This window comes from Lolium perenne, chromosome 5 (genome assembly GCF_019359855.2).
Source record: "Lolium perenne isolate Kyuss_39 chromosome 5, Kyuss_2.0, whole genome shotgun sequence".
In the NCBI taxonomy this organism is placed as follows: domain Eukaryota; kingdom Viridiplantae; phylum Streptophyta; class Magnoliopsida; order Poales; family Poaceae; genus Lolium; species Lolium perenne.
The window spans coordinates 198,602,586-198,626,816 of NC_067248.2; the positions used below are offsets into that span (position 1 = coordinate 198,602,586).

Genomic DNA, 24,231 nt, shown 5'->3' on the forward strand with positions numbered 1-24,231 from the left:
ACCCCTGGGCGCCTCCACAGCCACAACCCTGGGCGCCTCTACCGCCGCCGCCGCCACAGCCACAACACTGGGCGCCTCCACCTCCGGCACAGCCACAGCCTTGGGCGCCTCCACCTCCAGCACCGCCGACGCGCCCGGCGTACGTTCCGCCGGTTCCCAACTGGCCGTGGACGGTACCGGACCTCATCGTGCTCGACAGGGACGAGGAGAATCAGTAGGCGCAGGCTTTTAGGGTTTATTTTCAAACTATGTAAATTATGTTTTCATGTTATAAAAAAATGTTTCGAGCAAAAATGCGTCGTGCCACCGAAGCCACCCGACGCACGGACGCGTGGTCGATTTCGATCATTTCGATCGACGCAAACGGACGCGCAAACATTTTTGGGCGCTGAAATGCGTCACTCTGGGGGATGGCTGATACGCGTCGATTTTGACAAAACTGACCTATTTCTGGTAACAACGCACAAAAAAACCTGTCCCAGAAAAGATTTCACGAATTGACCCTTTTTCTTGGCTCCGCACCAGATGGAGCCAAGCAACACAAGACAACGCCCCGGGTGATGGCGCCATGGTCGCACGACGCCGCGCCTTATGGCGCCATGCTACCACGATGCCGCGCCAGATGGCGCCATGCCCCCGACATAAAAAACAACCCGACCAGCCCCTCTCGTACCCCTTCGTCCTTCGTCCAGAGACAGAGACGAGCTGAAGCGCATGGCGCCGCTGCACCCGCCCCTCTCCCCACCACGCAAATCACTACTCTAAAGCCTCCAATCCTTCTCTCTCTTTGGTGGATCTACTTCCCCTCCGAAATCTGAAGGTATTCCCCATCGATTTTCCTCCGGATTTTTGGTTTAAGTCAAGTTTTGGCCGGTTTTGGGTAACCCTAGTTCATCCCCAAAATAAGTATTTAGGTCCGAATTGATATGGCTTGACATGGTTGACAACATTGTAGTTATTCCTGTAGTTAGGGGTTAGTAGATCTGAGAGGTATTGTTAGGTTGGTAATGTTGGATTAGAAATCTTGCCTACCATGTTTCCCTCAAATATTTTTATTAGCAATGAAATAGAATTGTTCACATATGTAGGATGGAAATAGAATTGTTCTTATTCTCAGTGTGTTCTTATTCTTATGAAATAGTTATACCAAATTGTTATACCGGTTTGTTCTTATAATATGTAGTAACTTGTTTATATTTGCTCACATATGTAGGATGGAACCGGAATGTATCCTAGATGACCATTATGACAAATGGCACCGCGGAAGGACTATGGCGGAGAAAGGGGAGGTTTTGAAATGGTTGCACTTGAGGTGCCATGAGGTCCATGGCAAGAAGATGCCATATGACGAGCGATACACACAATATATCAAGAAGACCGGACTTCTCCCTTTCGTGCACCTTGTGTCCCGGTCGACGCCGCATATGAACCCATGCGCGATCACGGCACTAGTTGATCGATGGAGACCGGAGACACATAGTTTCCACTTGCCTTGTGGGGAGATGACAGTAACTCTGCAAGATGTTTCCATGATCCTGGCACTTCCTATCAAAGGGGAGCCTGTGTGTCGGAACACAGCTTCTGATGGATGGCGTGAAGCGATGAGGGATCTCATTGGGAACGCGCCGACGACGGAGAAGATGTCTGCTGGTGCTCCTTATTCTTGGATCCAAAAGAACTTCAAGAAGTGCCCCGAGGGCGCCGAGGACGAGGTGGTTGAGATGTATGCTCGGACATACTTGTGGTATGTTGTGAGTAGGGTTCTTTTCTCAGACGGCACTGGATCGAATGCCTCCTTCATGTGGCTCCAGTTATTTGCGGGTTGGGAACATAATCTCAGTTGGGGAACAGCGGCACTCGCTTACTTGTACCGACAGGTAATAACTTGTACCACCTGGATTGTTGTCTTTCTTCGCTACATTGTTCATTACTTGTACCCTGGATTGTTGTCTTTATTCGCTATATACATATTGTTTTTGAATGTGCAGTTGGACGACGCGTGTTGCAAAACAGGAAAAGGAGCAAGTATTGGTGGTTGTATGCTTCTATTGTCCATATGGTCGTGGTTGCGCTTGCCAGTTGGCCGTCCCATTGAGATGCGCCGGAATGATTGGAATGATCATAGAGACCCATTACGTTTTCCTACCGCGGCGTACATATGGGACAATACAGAACCTTTCCATGGTGAATCTAAGGAATGCTACATGAGGTACATCAGCCAACTCGACGCTCTTACCCCGGAGAAGGTAATAACTTGATTGGTCTTTATTTCAATTTGCTTTCCACCACATGGCTCAACCAACCCGAGGCTTGTATTACGCATAGGTGACATGGGAGCCCTATGGAGAGCCCGGGAGTATTGCTCGACACATATTGTTTAGGCTGAACCCGAAGTGTCTAGAAGAAGCACATCTTTGGCGGATGACTTGTCAATTGATATGCTTTTATGCAGTTGAGTACCATCTTCCAGATCGGGTGATGAGACAGTTTGGTTTGTTCCAAGAGACCCCGCCGCCATGGAAGGACACTAGAATAGAGTTGCACGAGTGAGTCCTTCATACATAACATATTCATGACCTACTGAATATACTGCTGACTATGAATTTTAACTTCCAGGTTGGACAAAATAAGGCAGAAGAAGGAGAAGAATTGGCCCATCCGTCACAGGCACTACATCAACAAGTTCAAGGCCATCATCAGGAGGATTGAGGACCCAAAAACAGTTCCGGTTCATCTGCAACCATTTGATAGCGAAGCATTCAGCCGGTATCTTTGCTGGCTACGTAGTGTGTCTCGTTTGTACATAAAGCCGCCGGCTTTTGCACCCGTGGATGTAGAAGACGGAACATATCTGGATGATGAGGACATGGCCAAGTTGGATTATAACAGACGCACAAGAGAGGGTAGAAACCCTGACCCCACACGTGCTTGAATGCCCTTATGCTTGGCCCGAATGCCCAAAATGCACGACCAAATACTCGGACACTTTCACCTTTCATAGTCCTAGTCTTTGTTCCAAGAGGCTCCACCACATGATATGTTCCCGGGTTTCTTGCCGCCATAGCTCCCAACAACCTAGGGAGGCGGTTATATGCTTCTTCCCAATCACCATACAAAATCTTAAATGCCGCTTGCTTGGCCTTCCACGCCTTCCCATACTTCACCTTGTAACCAAAAAGTTCATTTATCAAGTCTATCACCCCCTTAATTGTATATGTAGGGAGTGACCTTATGTTATTGGCAACTCTATAAGCAATGAAAGCGGAGGACAATTGACGGTGATCATCCGCAACTGTGGTATCACGGATATCCTTGCCACTGCATGTATGAATAGATTGGCAAGTTACAATGCTCCATTGTGGCCCTCCTCTGAATGGTCTTGCACGCACAACCCACGAACATCCTTTGTCCTCACACTTGACTGTGTAGCGCACCTTAGCATCCGAGTGAACCACCTTGTACGGTCGATGGTACTTAACCGCGTAGTCCTTGATCCACATTTGAAATTCCAACAAACTTTGAAATTTCACTCCGGGATTAATCCCATACTTTTTGGGTTTCCTATCCTTTTTAGCGGATACCCTTGGTTCAAGCACTCTACTAATACCACCATCAACTATAGCCTTATTCGCAAGGCTAAGATCTCGGAACAATGATGGGCGATGAGCACGGCCTACTACCTTCTTGTGAGCTGCGGCTTCTTTAGCCGTTAGCCCATCCTCATCAACATCTTCGTCGGGCCCTTCATCCTCCGAGTCTGATGCATGAGATCGCAAATAAGGGAGGTCATGGTCCATGTCCTCCTCTATGCAATTTGCCTCCACGTCACCGACTTCATTCTCACGGAGCCCATGCTCCGCGTCATCACCCTCGTAGTTACCACCCTCCGTTTCCTCCTCTTCATATTGGTCATTACGAACCGGGCTCATTGGAGGTTGGCTCATTGGAGGTTGGCTCATTCGAGTGTCGTACACATCGGCACTATGATGCTCAGACGGCTCATCGCGAGCACATGGGGAAGCATGCCGGTTCAAGTCGATGCTCAACCGAGCAACAAACTTCCTTGTGGCAAATAACTCGAGAGACTTATCTTGGGAACCCACCACAATCTCCTTGTATGCACTCCAATTCAGCTCCGAGTCAACGGGCATTATCTTCAACCGATTGTGATGTCCAAACCCGGCATTATACCTTCCAATCAATTCACATCCATCACTTGGCTCCATCCACTTCAAATCGAATCGAATTCTTTCAACAACCTCGATGTAGGTAGGACTAGTGGTGAATACCATAACTACCTCCTTTGGGTCAACACACTCGGCATTCCCTTTCAAAAAAGCCGCTTTGTTCATATGATGAACATTCACAATTCTTGCCATCTAAAAAATGACAACAATCCAAATGCATCAAGATCTTTCATAACCCTAACCCTAAGCACCAATTTAAACACCTAATATTTCATAGTCATCAAACCAAGAACCATTGGCCAGAGTTTCATTATGCAAAATCTAGGGTTTCATTACTTGAGAAGAAAAGCACCAAATCCACGAAATTAATTGGACAAAAAGGGGGAGAATAGGGGAGATTACCTCTTAGGCCTAAAGGGAGTCGAAATCCACCAAGAAACGCCACAGATCTGAGGGATTTGATGGAGAACTTAGGTGGGGGAGTGAGAGAGAGAGACGAACCACTGGTGGGGGTCGGGCTTCGGAGGTGGAAGAAAACGTTTTGATGCTAAGGACAGCGCAGATGCAGGCCCGAGGGTTATTTCCGCCAAACAGGCATGGCTCCATTGCGGGCGGAGCCAAGCTACAAAGCACGACGGCTGCTGAATGCCACGTCAGCGTGGCCATAGCGCCACTGGTCGTGGCGTCGTGGTGGCACAGCGCCGTCCCGGATGGCGTTATGGTATGAAGCTTGGCTCCCTCTAGTGCGGAGCCAAGCAAAAGGATCAATTCGTGAAATCTTTTCTAGAACAGGTTATTTCGTGCGTTGTTACCCGAAATAGGTCATTTTTGTCAAAATCGACCTGATACGCAACCGTGCACATGTGTGGGAGCTGCCGGAGCTGCCCCGCCCCGACCGGTATCGCCAAGTACATTGGTACGCGCGATGGACAGTACTGCTCCTCTCGTCGCCATGCTCTTGGCTGGATGCAGCGAGCTAAAAGTTCTTGCACCTACCTAAGCTAGCCGCGTAGGTAAGGTAACCTATATAGCTGCTCCTGGCGTTTTGCATCGGGTTGAGGACGATAAGGGAGCAAGACCAAAGTGAAACAGAAACAAATCATCTCCGGCTGGGCAACGATTGCTAGGTTGAGGTTTGGGCCCGACCCATTTCGATTTTTTATTATAATTAATTTAGGTTGGGCCGTGCACAAGAAACCGAGCATCTGCTCAAACTTGTATGTTTTGATTCCCTCAACAACAATTTTGATCTGTGGTAGCTGGTATGCAGTGGCTCATTTTGGTCTGTGCTGGCCATTTTTATTTTATTGTTACACTATTTTAACAATATATATCAATGTGTAAATGAAAGAGGCCACAAAATCTAAATATAGTGCCAATAAATTGCCGTTAATTAGGGAATCACATAGCTCAGAGACAACAATACCCAATAAAGGTGCAAAAGGACACAAAGTCTCACCCGAAATAGACAAACTACGATAGATATGTGTGTTCACCTATCGCGTTGTCGGATGATGGCTTGGTTCTCGTCGAATATGATCATGTTCTCCTCGGCGAGGAATTTGGCATCGGTCTCAATGGCTTGGATTTCAATATCTCGAGCGCCCGCTCCTCCGCTATCATTTATTTCTACGGGGCCTTAGCCTTGATCTTTCCGCCGCCGGTGGGGGCGGTAGGGGCGAGGTCCATGGCGACGGCGTCCTCCATCCTCCATCGCAAGCTAGGTCTATGCGCGGGAGAAATTCGAGTGTAAGTGGCTAAAGTGGAAGTGTCTAGTGTCCACTGACGGGCAGGCCCCGCGGGTAGAAGAGGGACGTGCGAACACAGTTGTTGTCCGCCCCTACGCATTTCGAATCAAAATTGTGGCTTGGAGTGGTCGCCGCGGATAGTTCGATTAGCTGCCGTGGGGACGATGGACTGAGATTTGCTTGTGCTTCTGAGAGATGCATTTGAAGCCGACTACTAAACACACCGTTCACGGGCCCGCCCCTGGGTCAATTCCTCGTTGGAATTCGACGGGAGGCACTCGATCACCCTTCCTGCATTTTCCATGATCGGTTCCACCAGGCGAGTTCATTCCTGGGCTTGCGTTCTGGGACCTAGATAAGGATCGGCTCGGCTCATTGCAGCACCGGGTATCATTAGGGCATCTCCAGCGGGGCGACGCAAAAGGACGTTTTTCGTCTGTTTGCGTCTGCGTGGACAAAAAACGCCCTCCAGCGGGGCGACGCAAAACGTTCGCAGTGTCCGTCCTGATGCAAACGTGGACCAAATATGCGCTAGGAATGCGTCTCTGCGGACGCATTCGCGCGTCCGTTTGTGTCCGGTTGGGCTGCATGCAGCCCTCTCTCTCCTCCTTTAATCACGCATGCGCTTATTCCTAGCCACACAAACAGAATTTTTCCCTCTCTCTCCTCTCTAATCACGCATGCGGTCAAATAAATGTGTCCCTGCCGCTGGAGAAGGGGCAGACGCCTGCGGACATACGGACGTTTTTTATGTCCGTGCCCGACGCAAAAGGACATAAATATGCGTCGTCCCGCTGGGATGCCCTTACCAATAATGCACGCACCCAACTGACCTTCACCACCTTCCCCACGGAATCCTGCAGATTTCAGCATCGCTCTCCCTTGATATCCCATGTCATTGCCCATCACCACTGCCCGTGTAACTGTTGCCTCCTCGCACTTTTCCGCCCAGCGATGATACGACTACGAGGATGAGCACCAGCGATGATACGACTGGTGTCTGTTCCCTCGTGTCCACCTCACCACACGGCTAGCTCGTACCTACACGGTTACTTTTATGTTACCTCCTCCCTATGCGACGTGTTTGTCCGTCCACGATTGCGCAGACGGTACCATGATTCCTCGTCTGCAAATCTGCGGCGGAGGATCAGCTAGGCCTCTGGGGAGCGGATCGTGCGGCCCCCGTCCGTCCCATCATCGACGACCGACAGCTTCCTCGTCCGGTACACCACATCCCGTGACGAGACCGTGGAAGATAGGCAAGGTGACACAGAAAAGGGCTCTCGCTGGCTAATGGATGTACGTCGTTCGTCCTGTAGGTCCCGTGTGCCAAATCCGAGGTTCTGATGATGGATGTGCTCACGCGCACGCAGATTCTTGTGAGGCAGGTGATATGAAAGCATGTTTGCTGCTCTATCACGTGTTTTTAGGTACTTGGTGAGAGTGAGGAGTAGATCATGTACTAATAAAATAGTGTATTTTATTTAATTACAGTAAATATTAGTTATAAAGTTGACTATAGATGATATGTGTCTTATAGCCCATTGTTGGATATACCATTAAATATGCTCTAAGGGATATAAGGCATATATGCTTTCTATCACGTGTTTCAAGGTATTTTGTGAGAGTGAGAAGTAGATCATGTGTTACTAAAATAGTGCATCTTTCTACCTTGCTATTGTAAACATTAGCTATAAAGTTGACTATAGATAATATGGCAATGTCTTATAATCCGTCGTTGCCTATACTATTAAATATGCTCTAAGGGATTATAAGGCACATATTTTTTTTTTTAAATGTTGCGAGTGATGTTTTGGCTTCTGGAGCATGTTTTGTTGGTAGAAGGAGCATACAGATCCGGGAGCTGAATTGAATTTCACTTAAATGGTTAGACATTACAAGGTCTATCTCGTTTATTGTCCTCTTCCTCCCCTTGCATATTTTCTCTCTCTTCTCTAATACATGTGAAACTATTGATGCATGCACTAATTAATAAGATAAGTTATGGAGTTTCTTAATTTTAACAAATTGGCCCTCATGCCTTATAATCCTGACAGAGGAAGTACAACAGCAATTTCTTTTTAGCAAAATACTATCACTAATAGGCTAAATTAGCTCACTTTGTTTTTAGAGAAATTGTCTCACTTAGCGGGCGGCACTCGTGATTCGTGTTGACTATACTTCCCTACCCCTGAGAAACAGTAACTTTTGTTGATCCACGATGAGTGTCGAGTTTCTCCTGGCTGAGAACATCTCTTCTATATTTTTTTTGGGTAAAGGTGGATTTATATTAAGCAATAGGACTTAATTAAAAGCAGATCGTCGAGAATCCAAGACAAAACCTCCGGTTCTGAGCCAAGCCAGATAACCATGCGTAATTATGTCCTCACAAACAAACAATCTACTTTTATATAAAAAAAATCTGTCACCATTAACTAAAATTTAAGGGATAATTGGTTATTTACCCAAAAATTCACCAGTCTTGGATCATCTACCCAAAGTTCATTGTACCTTGGTTAAATACCCAACAAGGACTTGAAAATAAAAAGATAATTACAGCTGGACCCTAATTAGAGTTAGTCACAGACCGATTGGTGGATCAGCTTTGATCTGATCAGATTGAAACCCTCCTTGACCATATCCAGTTCAACATATGTGTGCCACCAGTCAGCGCCCGTTCCCGGCGGCTGATCAATCGCCTCCGCATCCACCATTGAGAGACGCCTTTCAACCATCCTGACGCCGTCCGACTTTCATCAACATCATCCGCTTGTGATAGCTGTCGTTGCCGCCGTCCGCCTGTGCGGTGCCCATACGTCCCGCCGCCGTGCGCATGTATGTCCTGGATTCCATCTTCTGCTATTTTTAATGTTGTTGTACGACCAGACCAGCGCCTCCAAAAATTCGTTAGTCAGTACAGGGTGAGTCGGCAGTTGATTAGTATTCTTCAGTCAGAGGTAGTTGATGAACTGATTCACATTGTTTGCAGCCTCATGGAAGCCATATACATGCTTGTGATCAGTTTCGGCAGAACCGTGGAAAGTTGCATGCATTCAGATATTCCCCAGGCTTTAGTACAAACAGCGATTAAAACAAACTAGCCCCAAAGTAGTCATTTTCATGGCCAATGAAAGGGTAATTTCTAAGTTTACACAAAACCTCTTTTGGGTAAATCATAAACACAGCTAAGCCTTTTGTTGGGTATTTAACCAAGGTGCAATCAACTTTGGGTAGATAATCCAAGGCTGATGAACTTTTGGGCAAATAACCAGTTCTCCCAAAATTTAATCTCATCGATAAAATGCTCGAGCGGCGAGCGATCTTGGAACTCTCCATTAATTGCTGAGATCAAACACAAGCAATCCCTTTCTACCTCAATTGGAAGCTTACTTTGCTGAAGTTAAACCTTCTTCACATGCTCTCGCCTCAGAGCACCTGCTGTGTCATCCGCAACTTAAACAGAACCATCAAAATTCAATATCATCCAGCGCGGAGAAGGCTTGAGACTGCTATGCTCTCTTATCCGTGTGGTTTGACACACATCAAAACCCGTAGCAAAAGTTTAGCATGCGCATGGTTCAGTCTCGGATATCATGAAGTATTTCTGATTATATATGCTCAGGTCAGATCAATCAATCAACGTAGTAACAATACTTGCTAAGCTGCTTGCCAGAACGCACAGCTATGCATACTACATACAAGGGCCAGGTTCTCGCGGTCCTCGCTCATCCAGGCCGCCAGAGAAATCAAGGCCATAAACGTACGAACTTTGAATTTTGCATTCATGATAACGATAGCTAATTGGAGGTCTACAGCACCGAGTCAAGCCTGATGATCTGTGGCGGTTGTCCTCCATGACTCATGACAATGAACGACCCATGTCCAAGGAAAATCATTAGGCTACAGCAAATATATTTACAACTTCAGAGTGGAATTGCTAATGAAGTTAACAGCACGAGGCATCGGCAATCCATGATTATATGCAAGAGACTCTGTAGCACCTGACACCCTAAAGATGCATATACTCAGGCACAGGTCTGGAAGAGCCAGACCGGCATCGACACAATGTTTCACTGCCCTAAACACACGAATCTACATTAACTGCGTGGAAGAAACGTTGCTGCTTCCGTTTGATGCGCCTTGAGATTTTTTTAGCTCTTCCCTCAGCTTCAGAACCTTTTGGCACGTTTCTTTCAGCTCCTTCTTCAGTTTGGCTGTTGCTTCCTGATACTTATAATCCATCAGCCTCCTCTCTTCTACCGCTTCTTTAAGCCTTCCACGATTCGCGTCGAGCTCTGGTTGCAGCCACCGAATTTGCATACGAAGCTTCGTCTTCTCTTTGTTAAAAGTCGAAGCGTCCTGTAAAAGAAAGCACGTTAGGCTACTATATATGCCGTCTACATCACTGTCCAGTCACCGTGCTGCACAATCAAGCAGATTCCGATCAGGAAATGTTTGTACACTGACAAACTATTTGAAGAGGGCGATTATAATCAACTATTTGAGTTGCTTCCAGATTTTATTTCCCGAGATTGGGAAAAAAAATCGAGATTGTGCTTCCGGATTTTAATGGCATGACACTTAACAAAGATGCAGGGTTATCCATGTTGAAACGTTGTGTGATCCGTGAGTTTGTAATAATTAGAATGTTGTAATAATCTCATACTTTATGGTAATAAAAAGCCGTATGCATCGATTGATGCAGAGGCTGGGATGACCCATTTCGAAAAAAAAACAAAGATGCAGGGAGTGATATATGGTACACTAAGTGATTAAAGAGGCAAAACTTGATGCAGAGCCATCTTTTGAGTAACTGGTAAAGAAGTTAAAGGCACTAGTCAGAACTAGTTATCTTATGAGGACAGCAGCACCAGTTAAAGTAGGTGTCTCGGTATTCCTTCCTAAGAATGGGAACATCAGTTATTCAGGCTATACAAGAAGCTTGGAAGCTAACCTTTCAGTGCAGAGATTGCATTATCAGCTTTCCTGCAGAAATCTAGAAAGCCATTTGATGTGTGATGGTTCCAGCAAAAATCCTAGACCTAAATGTTTACTACTCATTTGTGGCTTCAAGTTATCTTGCAGCCATTTTCATCTCTGTTGTGTTAACTGTCATTTTTTATGTTTTATACATATCATGTCGACTTTTCCAGCATTCCATCAATAGCATTATGGCATAAATATACTTAGAAATTAGTCCATCCAGTTTGGAACCTTGAGGAACAATAGGAATGAAGGTTCTAGGGTTGGTGCCGATTTTAAATCTTCAAGACGAGGCAATGGCATGGGTCAAGGCAGGAGCAAAAGGACTTAGGGATGTCTTGCCTATAACCTGGGATGTGCATTAGTACTCCCCTGTTCTGTAAACATTTGTACCTCCTAGGAGGCGTGTACCAAACCCGACCTTTTCAATGAAATGAAACGCAAACACCTCTTTGCATTTTCTCGAAAAAATTTAGTGCACACGTGGGTCTATTGGAATAGCACTTTCAGTGTGCAAACAAGCAAGACATCATTGCCAGAATGCTATATGCTACTTCCATGAGCCCAGGTATGATCCTGAAAGTTGGAATGCAACATGCAGTAGAATTTAAACTCGTCAGTTTTTATACGTTTTTTTTTTTTTTGCTTTGAGAGTCCTAGCACTATATTTAAAGAAATGCTTCTGATATTCCATATCCAAAAATTAATGAGCACATAAAATATACTCCCTTCGCTCCATAATTCTTGTCGTGGTTTTAGTTCAAATTTGAATTCAAACTACAATCACGACAAGAATTATGTAACGGAGGGAGTAGATTAAAAATGCTGGTATCGAATATATAAAACAGTTGATGTTTCTGTACCAGCACAGGCTTTCCAAGGCTCAATAATGTTACACAGTAAGTAACCAGGTAATCCTTTGGGAAGCTTTAACACTTCAAAACTCTGCAGAAATATTCTACCTTAATCTACAGCAGACAGTGATAGGTTAGGCAATGCTTACGTGTTTCATCTTGACTTCCATGGTAGATATCTGACAGCTCAACTCATCCATATTAGCTTTGGCCTGTATTAGCTGCATAAAAGGCACGTAAGAAGCAACTTCAATTTATTGAAATGACTTGTAACTTGTAACAAATTACAGAGTAACTGGCTTGCCTTATTATTAGAATCCTCCTTCAAAACTTCTAATTCACTGATAGCTAAACTCATCTGTTCCATCTTAGAAAGTAAGCTATCGCGTTCTTCGGAAATAAGCAGTAGTTGCTTGTGAAGTTCCTGCTCAAAATTTGGAGTCAACACAAAAGCTGGAAAATATATCTCCTGAAAGTTTACTCCCTAGAAAATCAACTGGAAATTTTACTGATGTTAAAAGCCCAATAGTTAGCAATCTTATTGTAATCCATGGACAACTAAGCCATCGCAAGAAACTCTAGCCAATTGTTTCTCAGTAGGAAAAGGAAAGATCTTCAAAAGTGAAACAACATAGCTGTTTGGGTGATGGTTACTTATCCGTGTACAGTTCGTCCTGACAATATGAATCTATATTTTAAACCTGGTGATCTCAAAAACTGATTTTTCACTAGGAAGAGCAAAACGGACAGAGACTTACATTTTCATCTGCGGCATTGTCAATGTTTCTTCCTTTGTCCACAAGTTCTGATTCTTTACAACTTTCCCTGCTGCATTAGATAATGTAGCTAGTAAGTTCAATACATCAGCCAATGCAAACAACACAGTGCTCTTATCTTATTGCTTGGAACCTGTCCATGATTTACTCCATAAACTTTTTATGTTTATTATAACTGGAGTTAGCCTGCACTCTATAATTGCTTTCATCACTAATGCTCCAAAGATTCAAAGGAACTTCTCCTAATTTTGAGCACATAAATCATAGATGTTCATGTTCTGATGTAAGGCATAACCATTTAGGTTTGCCTTTTTGTTTATTATCAAGCAGCATTTGAAATATACCGCAAAGTAACTATTCTTAGCTCCATGCGAGAAGTATGGAACCTAAAAACATTAGCAATAGACTATGTGCACTCTATCACATAGCAAGTCCATAGAAAACAGATGCACAATAGAGGCAGTACTGTTGTGCATTGAAAGGTGGTTCTAAGAGAAGACTGACCCGCATTTTTTCTCATTTAGGTCATCCTCCACAGAAAGAATCATTTTGCCTTCCAAAGTTTTCAACAATTCTCTACATTGCACCAGTTCTTGTCTCGCCTAGTAGTGCATTGCAATATATCAATAGTGGGAACTGCGAAACTGATAATTCTTTGAAAACGTTGATGAAAAATAGCATGGAACTAACAAGAACTCAAAACAAATAAACAATACATATATCGGGAAATAAAATTAGGCATCATGCGGTAACCAGTACTTGTTCCTGTAAGCCAGCATAGGCCAATGGATTTCTAACAAAACAACGCTAAAACAGACAACAAATGAGCAAATGAAGTGATATCCTTCTACAAGTACCAAGTACAGTACAATATGGATAGAATAAACAAAAGGAACTTGAAAAGTTAGTTTACACTGTAAGACTGAAATTTCAAAGCATATTAGTCACCCCTTCATCTTCATGCTATGAGCTATGAAGTTTCTAACAACTACCACTGCTTTGCTCAGCTGTCCGTCAGTCAAATAATCTAAACTGCAGATGGCATAAATGTACAGTTCTCAAATTTGGCTAACTTGAATCATATGGTATAGGGCAGTTTTCAACTTTTCATAATGTGTTCCAAAACTAGAAAGTATTGAGTTATTCACAAATAATCAGGAGAAGATATCCACATAGCATCTGCAAGCTGTTTGTCACACTTGTGGATTCGTAATGAATTAGATCTGGCAGGTATATAACCTGTACAGTAGGACTGAAACATAAAAAAATTCTCTTCAAAGTACCTTAATCAAATCTTCTGATAATTTGCTATTCTCATCATTGCATATATCCAATTGCTGCTTAGCTTCTAGATAAGATTTCTCCTTGGATATCCACATTGATCTTTCAGACTCCATTTCCAGAAGAACATCAGTGAGTTGCTGCAATACAGAGCACAAAAAATGAAACAAAATAAAGAAAATGCCAATGCTTTCGATAAAACCGTGAAGCTAATTACCATTCCCAAATCTTCCTTTTCTCCTGACAGAGAACTGAGAGAAGCCTCCAGTTTTCTACGAGAAGACTCAGATGCATCTAGCTTTTTGTTCTGCATCATAGATAACAGGAATTTCATGGTCAAAAAAAGTTGTGGTTAGACAAAAGATGTGAGAGATGGGGGGGTCTGGCCAAAAATACTTGCAAAGCCATTGTAAGTATACCAAGACAGCAATTTCGTCGCTCAAGGAATTCATTTTTGATTCGGTGGAAGTAAACCTATTTTCCAGGTCTTCATGTTCCAACATCATAAGCTCTACTTTAGATAGAGCTTCCTCCTTTTCTACACTAGAAGTAATTAAAGTTTCTTGCAAAGAAGCAATTTCAGCCTCCATATCAGAAGCATGAATCTCAAGCCTTTGGTACTCCTCCTGAATAAAATGAAGAAACGAGATGCACAGTCAAAGATAGACATAAGCTCCAGTAAATGAAGGACAAACTGCATGCCAAACATTCATCATGTCATAACTCATAATACATACATATGCAACACATAAGCAGAAAATAAGTTACTGGTCATTTTCTGACTATAAGTCAACAACAATATTGGAATGATGAACCTTATCGACGCAAAGAAAGGAGAAAGGGCTTTTAAAAAAAACTTATGACATAACTACAAGGAATGAGACCGATAAACTACTAGAATCCAAAAAAAAAAACTAGGTTTTACTAGCCGATAGCTTGGAACAAGGGATGACATATCCAAGATGGTTTACCCAGCTACTAACTTGTCGCTTTCTAGAACTCATAATCTGGAGACTAGAGCCACATTACGATATGAGGTGCAGTTGGCACTTGGCAGTATGTCTGTATGTGTTTGTTCCAGGAGCTGTAGTGATTATGAATACTCTCGATGTAACAATAACATACCAGTACTCCACCAACATGTATCAGGGTGCTTAAGAATAATGTATTTGCACAAACCAAGTAATACAAATTGGTAGGACTGCAACCTGCATCTGCGCAGCTTGATCAAAAAATCCAGCAAGTTCTTCTGGCTTCACATTCAGTTCATGCCTTTTATCAACAGTGAGTGAATCATGTTTCCGTAAATCGCGTTCAAGAAGAGTCCTCTGGTTTTGCAACTTCTTTATTTCTTTGTGCGCCTCTGCTTTTTCACCCTGGAGAAATAATATGGATTGGTACTTGTTAAGGAATTTGGATAAAGATACACCACTGAATTTGAGTACAAACCGAACAAATAACTAAATTACTGAGTAACCTCAAGTTTTATTTTTTCTTGAATATAGTTCTTCAGCTTGTTTTCAGTCTCTCGTAACTTTATTTTCGCTCTGTCAAGTTCCTTTCGGATGGACTCCTTTTCTTTCATCAAAGAAGATGATGACAAGGTTGAGACTTCCTTTCGGAGAGTTAGAAGCTCTGAGAGAATGCTATCCTTCTCCATATCATTTTGAAGAATACAATCCTGAGTATGTAACAACATTAGAGCAGGCATAACAAGTTAATATAAACTTGATTTGGCAATAGCTTAAATAAGCACATACATCCATGGACTTCTCACAGCTTTCTAGACTAGACTTCGTCCTCTGAAGCTCATCCTGTTGATCTAGGAACTGTTCATTTAACAGCTTCTGCACTCAATTCAGAGCATGTTAAAATGAGAGCTGCTTAGAATTCAAGTGCCTATGAGATAAGTTGATATATCTACCTTCTCCAGTTCAAGTCTTCTGATTTTCTCCATCAATTTTTTTGACATTTTCTCATGATCCCTAATCACATAACTGGATTGTGTTATGTGTCCATAAGCAAGCTCCTTTAATTTCTACAGAAAGAACAATGTCAGACCATTTAGAAATAGAATACTTATAACAAAAAAACTATATTCAGCCAGAAACACTAATTATGGTACTACATCTCCATAGATAGATCTATATGCAAATTAATAATTGATATAACAAGATTACATAGGCGCCAGATTTTCACCAGACCATCTGCATAGAATTTTCAAATATGACAATAGTTCATGTAATGCAATTGTTCATGACCCACAAAGAAGATGACAGCCATTCATCTACATAAATATTTGCGTAACCAGCATATACAAAAAAAAAGATCACATTCAACATCTGAATTGCCAAAGCATTTTATAATATATTAATGAAGTGATATCAATAATTCAGTAAAATGTTCACTAACAGTCAACTGAATTTCAAATCAGACAGCCCGTTTAAGCAAATAAAATGACTAGTCGAAGGAGTATGGAGATACTATCATGATCAAGAAACATACAGTTACGTTCTCTGCAATCACAGAGTGATTCTGAAAGAGTTCTTCAATGAAAGAAATAGCACCGTCTACTGAGTGGGTCATTTGATCCATCTGCACAACTATTCCTTGAGTCTCCATTGACACTTTGCTGAGAAATGAATATGCTAGTTCCTGGAGTTAAATCAAATGTTTCATTCAAGTACACAATGTTGTCAATAAATCAGATTACAGCATCAAAATGGTGCAATAAGATTTGAGAAATGATTAAACATCCAACTTATGCACTATATTAGAAAAAAAAAAGAACATGGCAAGTTGATGAGGATAAGAAAGTACTTGTTTGGATTTTTCAATGGTAGCCAAAGCTGATAGCTTCTCATCAGCAGTTTTTGCTTGCTCTTGTGCCACCAGGGCATTCCGCTGAAGCTGCAACAGTGACAAGAGTACATATATTATAAGAATCAATAGATAACTACAGGGGAAAAGATTCAAATCCATTCTAAATAGCTCTCATGGAAACATGATGGAACTAATGCAAGGCAGGCGGAGCAAAATGAAGTAAGGACACCAATCTCTGTAATAAACATTTTTCTGGCTACTGCGTTACTGTTTGAAAAACAGATCATGTTTAAGAAAAAGGTATCATCCATGATCCAAATCACACAGATCCTATGAGGTTTTTCAGCTAAACAGATAGCAAAACAACTTTACTCATCTGTATTTGTGCACTAGAATTTAAAACCAAACATGGGAGTTTCAGATGATTGTGGACATGCATAGCAGCTTCACGAGATTGACACTGAAAATAAGGTTGCATAATGCTCTTACTTTCTACAGTGTACAATCCTGCACCCTGATCATCGCCGCTTTACGCCCTCTCTTTCTCTCCTCACCGTGATACACCCCCAATGGCAACCCCGGTGACAATGCAACGGCACTTGGTTTTGTTGTAAAAGGCTTATAACAGTCAACTTTGACGAAATCTGAATAGTCCACACACGACAGCATAGGCTTTAAAGTCTAAAGTCCTGTTGCAGCATCGCACTGTTAGAGTTGTATATACTTTCCATGTATTACCCGTGTATTTTCCCTGCTGAATAAGAGGTTTCGTGCATATTCCCACACCTATACATGTATATATATCGGCCTATGGCCTCATGGAAATATAGGTTGCGTATTTCCTAACACGCACATTGCAACCTTTGCTAAATAGATGAAGGTACTCTCGTCATATCTGCTGCGTTGAGTCCAAAAGTTGGCTCCAATCTGAGTCAACATGTCAACATTTGACGGCTGGTGGTGGAAAAGGACTAACATTGAACACATTTGTGTATAGGGGTCTATTTGGCAAATTTTGTTATTAAGGGAGCAAACTGAGCCACAGGCAAAGTAGTACCAAATTGTGTATTAACTCAGGATTTAATAGGTAAAGATACTGATAAACAGAACAAGTCTGACAAGACAACAAAGGTACAGTGCACCAAAGGGAAGTAACATACTCCCTCCGATTCACTTGTCTCTAATTTGAATGTATCTAGAACTAAAATGTATCTAGATCTTTCCATATTAGCGACGGTTAATATGGATCGGATGGAGCATTGGATATGTTTAAATCTCAACTATAATAATAATATAAGATAATTTACCTCTTCATACTTCTCACTGAAAGAAGCCTTCTGCTGAGTTGCCAACTCGAGAACATCATCCAAGTTATTTTGAATCAAACTCTTCTCTGACTCCAGCAAGTTGACCTACATGCAAATTGGGATTTGCAGGAAATTCTTATTGGAAATACATTTCAGAATACGACAAATATAGAAAAAAGACTAGCACCTGGTCTTGAAGTTGTTTAATGACAAGAATGGCCTCCGACTCCCGAGCAGATAAGCCATTAGGGTTGGTGATTTCCTGACATAGCATGGCATCTTTCCACTCATTAGGGTCTTGGGGTGATTCAGGTACTAACGATCTAAGTTGCTCTTGAACTAATTTCTTCTGTCAAGACGATGTATTTCAAAAATTCAGAAAATATGTGCAGTAATGTGGAGATGCTTTCTGAATCAAGCTTCAATGATAAAATGTTGCATCAATAAAAAAGTGAGAATCAATCACCTTTGTGTTTGGCTTTCTTCTGCTTGTAACATTCAACAAAGCATGTGAATCAGGTAGAGAAATATCTTCATTCCATAAATCACTTGATGAACAACCATGAGCAGGCTCGCTGTTGCTGGCAGGGCTTTCTTGCATTAGCTCTTCAAAGGATGGGGGCATCCCCATGTCACGCTCGCCGCAGCTTCTTGCAGAGCCTTGTTCGACAAGTTCTGGAACCTGGGTATTTGTAGAGATGCTCAAAAGATATCTTAACAATATATGTTGTCTTAATTATTTTGATGAAGTCATGTAGTTCTCAACATAAAAAGAAATATATAACATTTTAAACGGTATGTCATGTATCCATACATAGGACCAAATAAAATGGAATATCACATCTGTAATCTATCCGATGACCTAACAAAAAGAAGACCAGTAAAGGCAAAACCCAAAAGAAGCGCATCAAGTTGAATATTCGGGGTGGGTTTTTTCACATTTCGTAGATGATATAGAACAATAAGCACATGATGCTATTGCTATGGCAACCCAAAAAGAATAATGTACCTTTAGATTTTCAGAATGCTGAATTCAACATGTTAAAATATATACCTCAACGTCTAACTGCCTAGACAGGGGTCGAGCACACCATGTTTGTCTTCTTTTGTTCTGTTCAAGAGACAAATATAAAATAATCAAAAAAATTGTTCCTCTGTCAGGAGGAGACAACTTGTTGTGGCTACCAAGTATTGTGCTACAAGTTGTCAGCAGAAATGAATGTTAGTCGATGGGCCAAAATTGATAGAAAGCATCACTGAGCAAACCATGAGATCCATACGCAATTTATTACTAGTACAGATTAGATAAAAGGAAATGTGTGCTAACCTTACTAGAAACAACAACCCTGTCATCTCTGTCTGAATTTAAGACCAACGAACTAAGATTTTCAATTTTTTTTGCTTGCTGCAACAACCTCTTCTCGCGATGCTCTTTAGCTTTCCTTTCCTCCTCCAACTCTAAAGCAATTCTCTCCTTTTCTAGTTCGCTCTGAAAACGGTAACCAGATTATTTTACGCACTTATAGCCTATAACCAATAATACAGATAAGATGTGCTTATCAAATAGAAGGGGACCTGTAGCAGTGTGTTCCTCAAATTCAAAACGTCTTCATCCCAGTGCTCACTTTGAGAGTTCTGTGGGCCACAGGTATACACTTTTTCAGGTTCAATATCCATTGACTTCGCATAATTTCATGAATGCATACCTTAAGCTTTGCTCTAAGTTCCTCTATTTCTTTTCTTTGGCGTTTTAAAAGAGCAGCATCCGTCAAAATCTGTACTTGCATAAATAGATACATATAGAGTAAAGATATATCATGTTAACCCCTTAAGCAGAAAAGGTAGCTTGATTGATTTACAAAAATGGCACTACCTCATTCACTTCTGCACAATTTGTAACACGTAATGCCCTACTGGCAAATTGTAAGCTGCTTTTAGTCTCATCTGCATGGATCTATAATAACAATCAGAAAGATTTCGCAAGAACATATGACAACAAATGAAGCAAATAAGAAAAAAGTCAAGAATAACTAATTGCACCGCTTCATTTTAAGCTTTTCAAATATCCAACATCTACTATAGTATTTTCTAAGCATAGTTCTAGAATATTCACATCACTTTAGGAGCAAATCATTTGAGCACTACAAAGTATGTAGATAATCATTAAGTAAAAAATGGCTAGTAAAAAGATCTACTAAAACCGACAGAGTTCTATCCACTGCACCACCACAAACACAATACACACATACTACCTCCGTTCCAAAATATAGGTCTTTTTAGAAAGCTAAGTTAGCTTTCTAAAAAGTCTTATATTTTGTAACGGAGGTAATAAGTAACATAGTTGTCCATTTCTTACTTAAGAGTACCAATGTCCTTAAAGACTATCCCTCAACAATGGTAATTGTATGTGTGAATTTTCTTCAATGTAAGCATTGTGAAAATCAATTTTCCCTTGTGTAAAAGGGTTAACACAGACTAGCCTACAAGCTGCAACCCTTAATCCCAAAGCTACCATTATGTTAATATATGATGTTTTACACTTACAGTTGTGAATCCCCCACAAATCTTATTGTAATTATTAATGGTATTATTGCAAATTTTATCTTCACCAAGCAAGACATACGAGTACATGACAAGGTAATGCTCCCTCTGATCGTGTTTAATTGACGTCGGACGCTGCCCACTGTAGTACTTCGATCGCTGCACTCCGAGTAGATTAAACATAATCGGAGGTAGTAGCTGTGACTAGTAAATTTCCCACGATGCAATACCTAAAATTGCAAGGGAGTCCATTTTCATGACCAAGGAGGATGTCATGATAATCATTACGTCGTTTCCACCATCATACGATTAACCACCAAGCAAATTAACAAATTCAAAATACAATCCTAATGCACAAGGATATTTCATAGTTCACTGTCCAAATATGTACTGAGTGAATAAGAGAAAACAGGCAGTATCAGATAAGGATGTTTAAATATAGCATACCTGCGCAAGTGTTATATTACAAATGATGGCTGTGTTAGCATTTCCACCTAGAGCCGGTTGCAGTATCCTTGTCAACTTACTATCTCGGTAAGGAACATGCCCCCTGATTATGAAATCCATTACTAAATGAACCCAAAATGGTAAAAACAATCAGCTTGAGTCACTAGTTAAGAAGTTCCTAACTTACCCCTGACCCTTTACACCTTCACTTAATTTCTTGATTACCGTACCAAGAGTCATTAGACTTTTGTTAATGTGGGAACCCTCCTTGAGTCTCACACCCTCTGCACCAGTCTTTGCAGCACGTTCTGAACCAGCTAAGTCTACCAGATTCTAAAATGTGGAAAAACATATTAATTGCAAATCAACAGAGCAAAGCTCAAGGCCAATAACCGAATAAAGTAAACCCTCAGTCCAAGATAGATGATGATTTAGCAAGTTAATTTTGGTTTGTGGTAGGCAACATTTCAATTAGATAGACATGTTTTAGCCAGAAATCAAATGTACCTGTTGATTTTAGGTTGTGTTGCAGACAAGTGTTATGTGTATACAGTAATAAAAGAAGTATGCAAAAGTTGAACCAATATTTGATAATGTGGTATGTGTATGAAGCTAAAACAAGAATCAGACTAACTTTAATAGTAATTAGGACTGAGAATTATGTTTACCAGGACAGATACTCGAACAGCATCACAAGAATCTCCTGCCTCAGTTTCATCAGCTTTTTCTCGACTCTCAATAACCTGAATAACTTGTGGCATAAGCTATAAATTTTACTATTGCTTATAGGACAGTACAATGAAGTGTCAACATACCATGCGAAATATGGTATGAGAACGGCTGCTATAGACGTTCATGTTTGTCTCCCCAATATGACGGTGGGCTGCAATTTTTCTATTAATAATAAAAGGTGGTTAATGATAAATTAAATGAGATTAATAGTAAGTAAACTTACATTCTCCGAACGATACAAAATCCAAGACTTGTTCAGGATAGGTTACAATTTCCTCTCTTAAACCAGCAACATGTATGCCTCTCTACAAATAAAAATATCAATAGAAGATACGGAAAAGAAAGTAGAAGCTATTTTAAAGTAGTGTTAGTTATTTGATACAAATAATGAAATATTTACCTCGTAGTTCTCATGAATCTGCAATTTTCGGTGTTCTGGGACAAGAAGGTCATTTATCTCTTCATTATAAATCTCCATATAAGACATGCGAACAAGAAATTCTCTGTCCATATGCTAAGAATTATAAAAATTAAGTCAGACAAATTGCGCAAAAAATAGGCAATGAAAACTATAAGCAAAGCCCAATAAATAGTGTATAATGTACGGAGGGGATTTCTTATTAAATACGGTGGTTATTAGTATTTTAAACAGCCTTTGCAAAAACATGAAGCAATCCTCATTAGCCTTTAAGAACAGTTACATCTGAATTTCTTTACACTATAAAATTGTATCATCATAAGAAAACCATCAATAACATAACATGTCATAGCTGTCAACCGTCCAGATCCATACATAACTCGCTTGGCTCTGATCTATAGATTATTTAAAGCACAATATGGCAGGGAAAAAGGCATGCTAAAAAATCCTCAAAAAAGTAAAAAAAAAAATAGCCCATTAATCTGGTGGATCCTCTTTCTACATATAAGTAAACCACAGTCGTTAATTCTTCATGATCGTACCTAGAAAGACACAACTAGCAGATCATCATGATTGTTTCTAAGCAGATTACAACTAATAATTGATCTCATGCAACCTCAACTCTAATATAAAAAGGACTCAAATGGATAAAATATTCCGCATGCAAAAAAAAAAAAAAGGAATAGCATGCACCATGGAGTTCTCATCCAACGTGTTTCTCTCTACATGTATGTTCCCTTTTGATCGCCTTCCGAAAAGAATTTCATGCAGCAGACTTGGTGCGAGACATGGACTTCCTAAATTCACAGGTCTCAAGATATTGTAGATATTAGTCATGGTTCATTGAGTTGATCGCAATTGATAATATTATTATGTAACTTCCCCTAAGCACCATCCGCGTTAATTTCTAGATACACTGTGCTCAAACCACCGACTGGCTAGCAATCTGAACATAAACTTTGCGCCTGTCAAAATATGGTATTTCCTACAGATAGCACCACAATATATGCCTGTGTGGGTTCAATAACCTAAAGATGATTACATTGTTTTCCGCAAAATTGTGTAAGTTGCGTTGAGTAAGAAGTGACAATTGCAGACTTATAGATGATACTCTAATAGCTCAATGTACTAACTGTCTATTTGCTGTAAGCAATGCACAATTCACACTAAGCAGAACAAAGATTGTCTGCTGAGTAATGGAACATAGAGAATCACCTCTTGTATACTTCGAAATAAATCGTGAACCGCAAGCGGTATAATTCCGGGTTCGTTAGTAGATCCTCTCATTGTATAGGTCTTTCCACTGTTAGTTTGCCCATATGCGAAAACAGTTCCTGTCATACATGGAAAGTGGCCAAACATTTTATTAATGCAGCATAAATGGTTGAGAGAAACTGTTTTGCAAATAGCTCACACAATCTATCCAATAAACGAGCGATAAATTTAAAAAGGCAAAGGCCAGAATATTGCGGATTTTTATAGGAGTAGAGGTTGTATGATCAGAAATTGTGCAATTTGCATTGCTAATCGTTCATCGGTTACTACTGGAAGGTGGGGAAACGTTATCAGGTATCAACACTACTGGGTAATAAGAAGCAAAGAGCCCCCAAATCAACTCAGGGCTAGAACCGAATTTTCCAGCTTAACAGGTTCTAGTAATCGGAATTCGGTGTTGTGCGAACGAAATGTTTACCGTTGAAGCCTTGCACGGCAGAGTCGACGATGTGCTTGGTGCGGGCCCCGTAGACGTCCGCGGTGCGGCACTCCTCGCTGAAAATCTCGTCTGCGAGAACGAAATAGAGGGCGAACCTCTCTCAGGTAAGGCCGCGCGCGGCCTCAGGTCAAGCGGCGGGAAGGGAAGGGGGCGGATTCCTCACCGAAGTCGAAGCGGGTGGAGGGCTGGGTGGTGAGCGCGACGGCGTTGCCGGAGATCCGCCACGGGCTGCTCTGCGCATCCTCCGCCGAGAGCGGGCGCGCGCGCACGGTGACGTGGATCCGGTCCATCGCCGGCGGCCGCGGGTCGGCAGGGCTCGCCGCCGGCCCGGAGCGCGGTGGCGGTGGGGTTTGGGGAGGCGAGGGGAAGTAAAGTGGGGACTCGGATTTCGTGTGGGTGACTGCGGCCAATTTTGGACGC

General features: G+C 41.7%; 2 protein-coding genes across 4 annotated transcripts; one reads left to right on the top strand and one right to left on the bottom strand.

Annotated features, from left to right (window-relative positions):
* Positions 1-1,271: 1,271 nt before the first annotated feature.
* On the top strand, positions 1,272-2,932 carry LOC127303995 (serine/threonine-protein phosphatase 7 long form homolog). The gene is made up of 4 exons (XM_051334707.2): positions 1,272-1,877; positions 1,989-2,246; positions 2,326-2,546; positions 2,617-2,932. Exons 1-4 carry the CDS (start codon positions 1,272-1,274, stop codon positions 2,930-2,932), a joined length of 1,401 nt encoding a protein of 466 aa, XP_051190667.1.
* Positions 2,933-9,814: 6,882 nt separating this feature from the next.
* On the bottom strand, positions 9,815-24,231 carry LOC127301542 (kinesin-like protein KIN-7I). Of its 3 annotated transcripts, none has more exons than XM_051331808.2 (31): positions 23,975-24,231; positions 23,791-23,880; positions 23,313-23,431; positions 22,080-22,193; positions 21,903-21,984; positions 21,763-21,830; positions 21,616-21,690; positions 21,135-21,280; positions 20,948-21,050; positions 19,833-19,913; positions 19,666-19,734; positions 19,535-19,594; positions 19,287-19,448; positions 19,014-19,070; positions 18,426-18,641; positions 18,147-18,221; positions 17,960-18,064; positions 16,650-16,739; positions 16,335-16,484; positions 15,754-15,867; positions 15,590-15,676; positions 15,307-15,510; positions 15,038-15,205; positions 14,249-14,455; positions 14,047-14,136; positions 13,832-13,969; positions 13,053-13,150; positions 12,531-12,600; positions 12,077-12,196; positions 11,922-11,993; positions 9,815-10,294 (listed from the first exon to the last, which is right to left on the bottom strand). In XM_051331808.2, exons 1-31 carry the CDS (start codon positions 24,099-24,101, stop codon positions 10,028-10,030), a joined length of 3,624 nt encoding a protein of 1,207 aa, XP_051187768.1. In that variant the 5' UTR covers positions 24,102-24,231; the 3' UTR covers positions 9,815-10,027. The 3 variants fall into 3 exon arrangements, with proteins under 3 accessions (XP_051187768.1, XP_051187766.1, XP_051187765.1); XM_051331806.2 differs by having other exon boundaries at positions 18,147-18,305; XM_051331805.2 differs by having other exon boundaries at positions 18,147-18,308.

Bases quoted from the DNA above. Each gene is read 5' to 3' on its own strand.
- LOC127301542 (XM_051331805.2), bottom strand. From the start codon at position 24,101: ATGGACCGGATCCACGTCACCGTGCGCGCGCGCCCGCTCTCGGCGGAG. The intron at 19,595-19,665 runs GTATGCATTCAT...TGTGGCCCACAG, and splicing joins AACTTAGAGCAAAGCTTAAG to AACTCTCAAAGTGAGCACTG. The intron at 16,740-17,959 runs GTAAATTATCTT...TCACTGTTGCAG, and splicing joins TCAGTGAGAAGTATGAAGAG to CTTCAGCGGAATGCCCTGGT.
- LOC127303995 (XM_051334707.2), top strand. From the start codon at position 1,272: ATGGCGGAGAAAGGGGAGGTTTTGAAATGGTTGCACTTGAGGTGCCAT. The intron at 2,247-2,325 runs GTAATAACTTGA...TATTACGCATAG, and splicing joins ACGCTCTTACCCCGGAGAAG to GTGACATGGGAGCCCTATGG. The intron at 2,547-2,616 runs GTGAGTCCTTCA...TTTAACTTCCAG, and splicing joins ACTAGAATAGAGTTGCACGA to GTTGGACAAAATAAGGCAGA.